This window comes from Carassius carassius, chromosome 20, assembly GCF_963082965.1.
Source record: "Carassius carassius chromosome 20, fCarCar2.1, whole genome shotgun sequence".
NCBI classification, from domain to species: Eukaryota; Metazoa; Chordata; class Actinopteri; order Cypriniformes; family Cyprinidae; genus Carassius; species Carassius carassius.
The window spans coordinates 30542528-30553975 of NC_081774.1; the positions used below are offsets into that span (position 1 = coordinate 30542528).

An 11448-nucleotide genomic window follows, 5' to 3' on the forward strand; every position below is an offset into this window, starting at 1 on the left:
GAAAACCATACTGGATGCCCGTGATCTTCGGCTCTTAGACGGCACTGCATCAAATACAGGAATGATACTGTAATGGAAATCACAACATGGGCTCTGGAATACTTCCAGAAAACATTGTCGGTGAACACAATCCACCGTGCCATTCGCCGTAGCCGGCTAAAACTCTATAGGTCAATAAAAGAAGCCAAGGCTCATTTATAAAATGGACTGTGGCAAACTGTTCTGTGGACAGACGAATCAAATTGTGAAGTTCTTTTTGGAAAACTGGGAAGCCATGTCATCCGGACTAAAGAGGACAAGGACAACCCAAGTTGTTATCAGCGCTCAGTTCAGAAGCCTGCATCTCTGATGGTATGGGGTTGCATGAGTGCGTGTGGCATGGGCAGCTTACACATCTGGAAAGACACCATCAATGCTGAAAGGTATATCCAAGTTCTAGAACAACACATGCTCCCATCCAGACATCGTCTCTTTCAAGGAAGACCTTGCATTTTCCAACATGACAATGCCTGACCACATACTGCATCAATTACAACATCATGGCTGCGTAGAAGAAGGATCCGGGTCATGAAATGGCCAGCCTGAAGTCCAGATCTTTCACCCATAGAAAACATTTGTCTCATCATCAAGAGGAAGATGTGACAAAGAAGACCTAAGACAGCTGAGCAACTAGAAGCCTGTATTAGACAAGAATGGGACAACATTCCTATTCCTAAACTTGAGCAACTTGTCTCCTCAGTCCCCAGACGTTTGCAGACTGTTATAAAAAGAAGAGCGGATGCCACACAGTGGTAAATATGGCCTCGTCCCAACTTTTTTGAGATGTGTTGATGCCATGAAATTTTAAATCAGCTTATTTTTCCATTAGAATTATAAATTTTCTTAGTTTAAACATTTGATAAGTCATCTATGTTGTATTCTGAATAAAATATTGACATTTCCACTTCCACAACTTCCACATCATTCTGTTTTTTTCACAATTTGTACTGTGTCCCAACTTTTTTGGAATCGGGTTTGTACCATAAACAGTGCGTACTGTCAATAGCCTAGTGTATTTATTTGAAACTGATAATAATCCTTCATGTTTGTGTTGAACTTGAAGAAATGGATAATGGGCGTTCAATGTACAGAAACAAGAACAGAACCAGCTGGGCATGAAAGTAACAGTTGTCTGCCTTCAGGAATAGCTGGTTCAAATACAAACTAATTATGTCTGTAAGCACAGAAGCACCTGGAAGATGGCTGGGGCGCTGGACCAGGCGAATGTAAGCACCAAATATTCTAAGTGCCAGGACGCCCCTGTAGACCCTTTTAGGGCCTACTGTTTGTCACAGTTACATCACAGCGCTATAGCTGGAGGCAAGACAAAGCGAAAACTGGAGATGGCCAGCACAGATTTTGCTACAGGAGCTTATTGTGATGTTGGGTGCCAGAATCAATGTAATACATGCTCCAATTTAAAGTTTTAATGCATACCTGCTGCCACCATCAGACAAAAACTGACTACAGCTGTGGTTAATTAAACGTGGTAAAATGAGCAGGCTGGACAGAACCGATCATCAAAAATGCTTGTGTTTGCAACGCACAATTATCAGAAAAGCATAAATATAGTCTTTTGTTGTTTTGAATTATGGTTTGTGTCACGCATCTGAAGATTTCTTAAGCATCTCTATTTCCTGTATGAAATAATATCTGTATGCATGTGTGAAGTATATATTTTAAAATAACTATTTGGCCATACATGATGCATTCATCTTCCAATAATATATCATCACAATGAATGTTTAACTTTTTTTTTATGTAGCTGTAAAAAATTGTTGCCTGTTGAAATTTAAATATATATAAATCTTAATGACAAGATAGACACGGTTAGTTTGTCTTTACTTTACATGTTAGGTTTCTCTATAGATTCTCTATAGGTATTCTCTATAGAGTCACTCAGCCAGAGGTAATCCTGTCAGATAAGTCTGCCATTGTTTCACCACCAGCACAGACGTAGACAAAAATGACCCCTAAGCGATTGAGGTGTTCTGTTGTTGGATATTTAAATCTAGGCCGCAGAAGACGCAGTGGATTACAATTGTTTCTGAAAGGAATGCACACCTAAATGCGTCTATGTTCGCACAAATCATTCGTGATCCAGCTTCACCTATAGAATAAGTGAGTATAAGGTTTTTCAATGAATCTTTGCAAATCGCCTTTTCTAATAATGTGCTAGTTAGCAAGTTTCACAATGAATGCGGCTAAAGTTTACCGTCTCTCAGAGAGCGGCTCTGCAGAGAGGGGCGGGGTCAGTAGAGCTCATTAACATTTAAAGCGACATGCAATGAATCGGATTGCTGTAGACAAAGCTATTTTTGGCTAAAAATGGTGTTGTTTTACACTATCATTGAGGAATTTTAACCAAACCATGTTGCATACTTTTAATTGAGACCCTATAGAATCATATCAATGTGTGCATCAGATGACACCTTTAAAGTTAACCTTTTCAAATAACCGGACAGTGGGTGACCTTACAAATGCAGGTACAATCGGATTTTCTCCAGTCATTGTTAAAAAACAAGCTAACAAACTTCATAGCTAGCGTTAGTGACGTGGTCTGAGGAATCTTTCTGCCTCCATCTAATCTCTGCCCACATGCCCTTGACAAGCACAGTAGAGATGGAAAACATTGGTGAGAGGTGTTGTTTGTCCTTCTTCAATGTCATGAAGCCTCTTTTCCAAACACAGATGTGTTTACGACCTTCATCATTTCATGTCCTAGAGACAGCATGGTACCTTCTAACTCTACCACAGACAGAAGTGGAGATTGTTTGATGCATTTTTATTTGTAATAAATACTTCTCTGAGACCTGATACCACACGCACTTTTTCTGTCTTTGTTTAGTCTGACACATATTTTTAATTGTAGTTTTTTAATTATAATTAAACGTCCTGACCAGTGAGTTTAATGTTAAGTCCTAACTTAGATTTAAATCGCAGTTTAAAGTAATAGAGCAATTGTCAAGTCTTGGGTTTGAGCTAGGCCATGGGGGCTGAACACAGGCAAAGGTGGAGAACCCAGATGCAATAACGAGCACAGTCATGAAGTGCATCTAAAAATGTCTCTTTAATATGTTGAGATTGGTTCCTCCCAGGATGATTAGGGTCAATGTCAAGAAACTCCCTGTTCAATTGAAACTCCCCTGGGCACGAAACTCCCCTGTTCCTTGGCTGGTCATGTGCTGTTTTGAACTGGTCCGACCAATTTAAGAACAGCACATGACAGGCAAATGACCAGCATAAACCAGCAAAGTACCAGCTCAAACCAGCAAAGGACGAGTTCAAACTAGCAAAGGACGAGATCAAACTAGCGTAGGACCATCTTGAGCAAAGGACTGGCTAAAATCAGCATAGGACCAGCTTAATCCAGCAAAGGACAAACTCAAACCAGCATAGGGCCATCTTAATCCAGCAAAGGACGAGCTCAAACTATCATAGGACCATCTTAATCCAGCAAAGGACGAGCTCAAACTAGCGTAGGACCATCTTGAGCAAAGGACGAGCTCAAACCAGCAAAGGACTGGCTAAAATCAGCATAGGGCCATCTTAATCCAGCAAAGGACGAGCTCAAACTAGCATAGGACCATCTTAATCCAGCAAAGGACGAGCTCAAACTAGCGTAGGACCATCTTGAGCAAAGGACGAGCTCAAACCAGCAAAGGACAAACTCAAACCAGCATAGGACCATCTTAATCCAGCAAAGGTCGAGCTCAAACTAGCGTAGGACCAGCTTGAGCAAAGGACGAGCTCAAACCAGCAAACTTTGCTGAGGTAAATTAGATGATGTTCACATGTTGACACACTGATTTCATTCCATGTGATGGACTAGCCTCCTGTCCAGGGTGTGTATTATTGAAGGCAGCGACCACAGTATTACTGTAGAATTACAGCAGAAGTTTATGATGTGATTAATTAATAGCTCGACATTGATTGGCTCTGAATTAGGCGCATAATGGTTATTGACTATCTCCCTCCAGTGGCTAAGCAGCATATTAGGCATTGATTGGTTTTTAAGTTGCCAAGCCTTTGCCATTAGATGTTAACCAAGCAAATTCAACATTATGTAATTAAAAAAAGGCCTTCATCGAGCAACGTATTGGAAGCTTTATTAATATTTATAACCCAAGCCTCCGTCATAGTGATTTCGCACTGAGTTGCTCCAGTCGTAGTAGTCGCTCGCCGAGCTCATCGATCGCGTCATCGATCGCGTCATCATGCAGTTGCAGCGTCATTGTGGGCTGCTGTTTGAATGAAGTTAGAAGACGTTCAAATCTTCCTCACCTCAACTTTAACCCAGCCTTTGGAGTGGAGCTGAATAGAGGACAAGTAAACCGAAAGATGCCCGTATTTACAGGTCTGTTTACAGTATGATTTTACATAAATCATAATTAGTCTTTAAACGAAAAGAGATGCTTGAAAGGAGGCAGCGTCGTTAGCATTAGACATTAGCTTCAGGCCTCAAGTGATAGTTTCTGTTTTAAAACAGGGGAAAGCTAAACAAGAAGCAGAAATCTCATTGCAAGCTTTGTGCCGTCAGATCAGTTTATTTCATCTGGATGTTTCTGGTGTGAAATATAATGGTCAGACATGATGCAGCATGTTATCATACCCGGCTAGGCGGCTCTGACTTTATAAAAAAAACTAATGGCACTTTTCAATCAAAGTATTAATGAACAGACAGTATATTCTATATTTATTCAAAATTGAGTACAGAACAGCTCGAAGGTTTTAAATTTGATGCATCATATCTTGTAGTGTCTAGCGTCCTACATTTATTAGTTCATTTTAATGTATTTTCAGTGATAGATCTGTTAAAACTATATTTATTTCTGTCCCCCGTTTTTGTAGACCAAAGTCTAAGGCTCTCATGTGGTTAGTTTGTCTTTTGTGTAGACTACATTGGCCAGTTGTGTTAATAGTTCACCCAAAAATGCCAATTTTGTCATTATTTACTCACCCTAATTTTATTCCATTACCTCCTTTCATGTTCTAAGATGATTTGCAGAATGTTAAAAGGTGGAATTTTCAAACGGTGGAATTTTTGGATTTGGTCTTTTCCATATATGGACCCTTTTCACATTTCAGCGTTTTAAGAAGCAAAATTCATCAGAGATGGGTAAACTAGTATCGTGATGAATGAGAGACTACAGCAAATGTGTTTTTTTGTATTCCAGTTTGCTCAAGTATCAAAATGAGAAAAATCTAAAATTACGTTTGCACAACTTTCCGAAAGAGGTGGAAAAAATAAAGCACATTTTCAGCTCTCCTCCAGACCTTGTATTGGAAACACTCTCCCTCTCTGCAGTTAACTAGTTAGTTAAAAGCCACCACAAGTTAATGATTAATAACTGTGTTGATTGACTGCTGGGGAACAGGGTCCACGTGACACACCCAGCTCAGATTATGCAGCACTGAACTGATGAGTGCATTCGATGCGGACCGCTAAAATTATCCGTCCTGTGGAGACAGGGATATGTGCAGATATGTGTTACTGAGTGATTTTGCTGTGTCATTGATGTGCCTTCTTGTTTTTGGAATATGATAGTGAATGTGAAATGGGGGAAGGAGAAGTTTGATGCGGTGGAGCTGAACACAGAGGAGCCGCCCATGTTGTTCAAAGCCCAGCTCTTCGCTCTAACCGGTGTTCAGCCGGAGAGGCAGAAGGTCATGGTGAAAGGAGGAACGCTGAAGGTACTGTATCTGGAAGCATCAGAATTCGCTGTCCTCTGTTATTGCAGGTGTCTGACGTATTTAACTTTTTTTGTTCACCAGGATGACGAGTGGGGCAACATCAAGTTGAAAAATGTAAGTATATGGCTAAATCTACTTACTGAAAGAATCTGAAAATTAAGTTTTGTCCTGTATTCAGAACTCAGCAGTTATTGGTTAAAAATTGCATGATAGGCTCCAAATGGGTTTTTCCAAAAGTATGACTTTTTAGTCCTTAATATATGTACCTGTTCTTATAATGCACATTGACTACACTCACCCAACCTTGTTGTATTTGTACCATATACAAAATTAATTTAAAACCATTGTTGCTGTGGGAACGATTCACCATCTCATCTGGCCCCATTGATGAAAACTGGCACATCACATTAAAAGTAAATATGCAATTTGATGTGATGCGTCCAGTGTGTAGACATGGTATTGATATTATTTTCCAAGTAGTTACAAGTATTTGCTTCCAAAAACACCTCAACACCAAAAATATTGCTACTGGTGGTGGATGCCTGCCCCCATTGATAGATTCTGGATGATACAATATACCCAAACAAATGGAAAATAAAGAACTCTAACGATAACCCAAAATAACAAGGTCAACAAATGGTCTCTGCAATACAATTTATTTTTAACACTTTTATTACAATGTCAGCATTCATTAAAATACTAACCATTTCCTTCCCATTTATTGATTTGAGCGCTCCGTGTTCACTAGGTAGTGTGCATGCGATGAACATGTCCATCTGCGTTCACTGCCAGTGCTTTGAAAGGCTTGCACACTGAACTGTGAACTTGACCTGTCCTGATAAAAAAAAAAAACCTCCTTAAAATACGTCAACAGCATTGCACACCATAATTATGACCCATACAATGTATTTATGGCTATTGCTACAAATATACCCATGCTACATATGGCTGCTTTTGTGCCCTATTGTCACATATATGAAAACCCCCCATATATAGCATACATGAAATCACCCAGTAAGTGATCTTTACGGTTGGAGCTGGGGAATGTGGAGGTTTCTGAACTGCTACAGCAAGCACTAGTTGACTATTTGAATGTTGAGCAGCGAGCTCATTGGCTGCTGATATTTGGATTGCACCATCTAGAGTTTTGTGACAGTACTTTGGATTTCTGCTCATATTTCATACATAGTAATGCATCACACTATCAATTAACTGTGTGTTGCAAATTATTTTACATGTTGATGCTAAATGTGAGTTTTCTTTAGCTAATCAGGTGTTTTGATTCATGTAGGGGATGACTCTTCTGATGATGGGCTCTGCTGAAGCCCTGCCTGAAGAGCCTGTAGTGAGACCCATGTTTGTGGAGGACATGACAGAGGAGCAGCTTGCATCTGCGGTGAGTTTGGATAAGAATGATCTGCAACTTTAATAATTTTGCAGAAATCACAGAAATGAGTTTTAATCGCTGTGATCGATCTCCGTCACGTTCAGATGGAGTTGCCATGCGGATTGACAAATCTGGGCAACACATGCTACATGAACGCAACAGTGCAGTGTCTACGCTCTGTGCCTGAGCTCAAAGACGCTCTCAGGAGGTACCTGTCTTTCATATAAATTTCAGAAATGTTTATTTTGGGTAATGCGTCATTGCTTTTTTGTGATGATGATCCTCCGTCTGTAGGTACTCTGGTGCCTTGCGGTCTTCTGGAGCTAATGCACCTTCGCAATACATCACAGCAGGTGAAGAACTTTCATCGTATCTTAGTTTTGAGGTTACAAAATTTATATACAGACTTTTTATCAAGGTGTGAAGATCGGTTGGTCCTGAATGAATTCGGAAGAGTAAAGCTGGGTAGTCATATTGAATCTAAGTTTTTGTGGACATCATGTAGCACTTGTCTGATCAGGTGAATTCTTCACTTAGCTATGCGTGATTTGTACGAGTCCATGGATAAGACCTCATCAAGTATTCCTCCCATCATCCTGCTGCAGTTCCTGCACTTGGCCTTCCCACAGTTTGCAGAAAAAGGAGACCAGGGCCAGTACCTCCAGCAGGTCAGGACAGAATATGTTTGATCACATATTTTCACTGGAATACATTTAATCAAAATATTATCCGTTAAAATGGAAAGTTTAATTTTTTTATTTTTATTTACCCAGGATGCCAATGAGTGTTGGCTTCAGATTATGAGGGTCCTTCAGCAGAAATTAGAACCTGAAGAACCAGAAACCCCACTGGATGTGAGCTTATTTTATTATATATTAAATGTGCCGGCAAAATGAGTCGAAAAGAGCAAAAATGTGTTTTTTCACATTCTCCATTAAAATACCAATGTCTGAGCTACCTCCGTTTGAACTCTAGCGAGAGTCATTTGATTTTTTAGAAAAATAGTGACATTTTCCAGAGCAAAATCACCAAGCAACGTTGTGTATGTCCCTCTAATTCTTTTCTTAATAACTTCTACATTATTAATTACTCTATAGCTATTAGAATTTTATCTTTGTTATTAAAAATAAGAACAAAGATGCGAATAAAAGTAGTTTAATCAAGAGCAGCGAGAGATTCCGTCTTTTCTTTTAAAGTATATGATTATATTGAGACCTACTGTTTCCCCAACCATGAACTAAACTATCATGTAAGACCTAATCGATTATGTCTTGGTGAGATTCACACCAACATATTTTGCAACAATTTAACTTACAAGATTGTGCGCTCTCGGAAAGACGTGTCTTATGCATGTGCTGAAAACTCAAATTCAACCAAAACTGACCGTTTTAAATTCTTTTACCTCTCATTTTGCCAGCCCGAGTCCTATTTTATATAACGGTTTCATAACAGAAACACTAAGAATTTAATGTCAACAAAAGCAGTTCTTTATCATATTTTTCTGGACAATAATTGTAATAATTTTCTTCCATCTGCATGTCTCTGGTCGATCAACAGACTGGCAGTGATAGTGGAGCCGCTGCCGCCTCAAAAAAGAAGAATTTCATCGATCAGTATTTTGGTGTTGAATTTGAAACAACGTATCCTCTGTTGTGCAAATCAATTAGTTGCAGCAGTGTGTTCTTATACTTTCTATGTCAGTACAAATGCAAACGGCTGTACAGTTAAACCCGAGATTTCTCCAGTTCCATGCATGTGAACGTGTAATATTTTAAGTTCCTTAACCTGCATGTGTCCAGTATGAAGTGCACTGAGTCAGAGGGAGAGGATCCGACTAAAGGCACAGAGAGCCAGCTGCAGCTTAGCTGCTTCATCAATCAGGAAGTCAAATATCTCGCCACTGGACTCAGATTGGTGAGTGGGACGTCACATACAAACAGCTGGAAGTACCATCAGTGCTCACAGTCCCTCTTAATCTTTACCTTTTCTTCATTACATCTAGAGGCTACAGGAGGACATTACAAAGTTCTCCCCATCCTTACAAAGAGATGCCCTCTATATCAAATCGGTATGCTTTATCTTCTGACTTCTGGCATGTTTGGAGAAGTGCTCGTTTGTTTAAGTGTTTCCTCCTCTGTGCAACGCTGAAATGAAGAGTCATTTGTTATGTTTCTACATTGAAGTCCAAAATCAGCCGCCTCCCAGCATACCTCACGGTTCAGATGGTCCGGTTCTTTTACAAAGAAAAAGAGTCAGTGAATGCCAAAGTCCTCAAGGTAGGTCAGTTGCTCTGGAGTGAGACCGCATATAAAGCGTGTCAACCAAAATATCTATAAATTGATTTATTTTTCAATGTTGTTGCGTTTAGGATGTAAAATTTCCTCTTATGCTGGACGTGTACGAGCTGTGCACTTCTGAACTGCAGGAGAAGATGGTTTCTGTGAGGTCAAAGTTTAAGGAGGTTGAAGACAAGAAACTAGAGATGCAGCAGCAGCTGAAAGCAAGTGCCCTGTGATGTCATCCTGAACGCTTCATGCATTTAGAAAAGCCGCCTGTAAAATAACCGACACTGGTTTTATTTCTCATCTAACAGGAGAATCAGAAGGTTGGAGCGCCAAAGGAAACCAAATATGAACCTTTCTGTTTTTCTGACGGTAAGTGCTCACCGCAAAGCTCTTTTCCATTTCAACACTGTTCTGAAAAGTTTATTAGCTGGGAGCTTTTTCTTCTCTGCAGACTTGGGCTCCAACAACAGTGGTTACTACGATCTGCAAGCGGTTCTGACGCATCAGGGGCGATCCAGTTCATCTGGCCACTACGTCGGCTGGGTTAAAAGGAAAGAAGGTCAAGTATTGTCTAGGTCTCTCAAACGTCTAAGCAGTGTTCATGGAACTCATGCATTCAATAAGAGCAGATCAAGTTATTGGATGAACAGTGGCGGCTCGTGGGTTTTAAAATCGAGGAGGCACACCAACTGCATTGGTCTTGGCATCCCTGCCGATTATTATGTGTGAATCATTTTTAAAATGCATAGGCTTTTTTGCGTTTGATACTGTAAATGGTTATTGATTGCATGCTTATTTTACTAGTAACATGGTAATGTTACTTTTAAATGTAATGCATTGGTAATAATTAGATACTTTTGCATTTTGCAATCAGCTCGCTGTGGCTCTATCACTCTTTTAGGCTGTTTACACCTGGTATGAAGATGAATTTATTCATTGATCTGATCACAACTGGATAATTATAAATACAGGTCTATATGGGGTCTGAAATGTTTTGAGCACTCCCAGAAGTAGTCAAAAACTAATTTTAGCATAAAGTGGTTGAACTCCATTTAATGCATTATAAAGTAGTGTTTATAAGCACCACATGCTGTAAGAGATTGAATTTGCATTCTCTTGCAGCCCATCAGCTGTTTTTGTTTAGTTCAGATGTGTTTTGTGTAGTTTTCACAAACCTAGTCAGACAGTCGCAGTCTAATTTAGGTTAAACACTGCTCAAGCAGCATCTTTGTTTGGATTGTGATTAAAATGCAGCAGTCGTTTCTAATTTTAAAAGGAAGGGGCACAGGCAAAGCCTTCGTTAATATGAAGAGATTTCTTTTATTTGGGATTTGTTTCAAAAATTTAAGCTTAATTTACTTACTAAAAAAACATGAGAAAATTATGAAATTAGTGGGAAATGTATAAAATTTTTAAACTTTCCCTTAAGTTTGTGCTAACTTTGAAGACCTTGATTAGCTGGTGCAGGTGTTTTCAGGGTTGGATACACCTGCTGTAGGGTGTTTTTCCTATTCTTGCTGATATTGACCCCCTCGCTCTCTCCGAACAGATGAATGGGTGAAGTTTGATGATGACAAGGTCAGCATTGTGACCCCTGAGGACATCTTGAAGCTGTCTGGTGGTGGTGATTGGCATATAGCATACGTCCTTCTGTATGGCCCTCGGCGTCTGGAGATACTGGAGTAACAATGGTTCACAGAGGAAACTTAAACCATAATTGCCATTTCAGAGCACTGTCTGTATAGATGTGCAAATAAATTTGTGTCTTAAAAACATGACCATAATATTTCCTGAACTCTTCACGCATCAACACACAAGCGGCATGTTTAAGGGTGGGTTTCTTTCGTCCCTTTTTTGGATGATAGATTGCTGGACGTGATGCTTGTTTGGATTTGGAGAAATGGTTTTATAAATGTTTTCTATATGCATTGAATATATTTTCTTTTTAAGCCTTGTGAAAAGGTGTTCATGCTCAAACAGTATCCCATCGCAGGAGAAGTAGTGACTTGGTTTATAAAGATGTTCTTAGCCACAGGTTTCAGA

At 39.6% G+C, this 11448-nt stretch overlaps 1 protein-coding gene across 1 annotated transcript; it reads left to right on the forward strand.

The window, feature by feature from the left end:
* The first annotated feature begins 4083 nt into the window (after positions 1–4083).
* On the forward strand, positions 4084–11180 carry LOC132096854 (ubiquitin carboxyl-terminal hydrolase 14-like). The gene is made up of 16 exons (XM_059502501.1): positions 4084–4396; positions 5588–5733; positions 5815–5847; positions 7025–7129; positions 7225–7328; positions 7415–7473; positions 7658–7788; positions 7894–7974; positions 8678–8760; positions 8920–9034; positions 9123–9188; positions 9304–9396; positions 9489–9620; positions 9714–9774; positions 9857–9964; positions 10955–11180. Exons 1-16 carry the CDS (start codon positions 4381–4383, stop codon positions 11089–11091), a joined length of 1470 nt encoding a protein of 489 aa, XP_059358484.1. The 5' UTR covers positions 4084–4380; the 3' UTR covers positions 11092–11180.
* Positions 11181–11448: the final 268 nt, after the last annotated feature.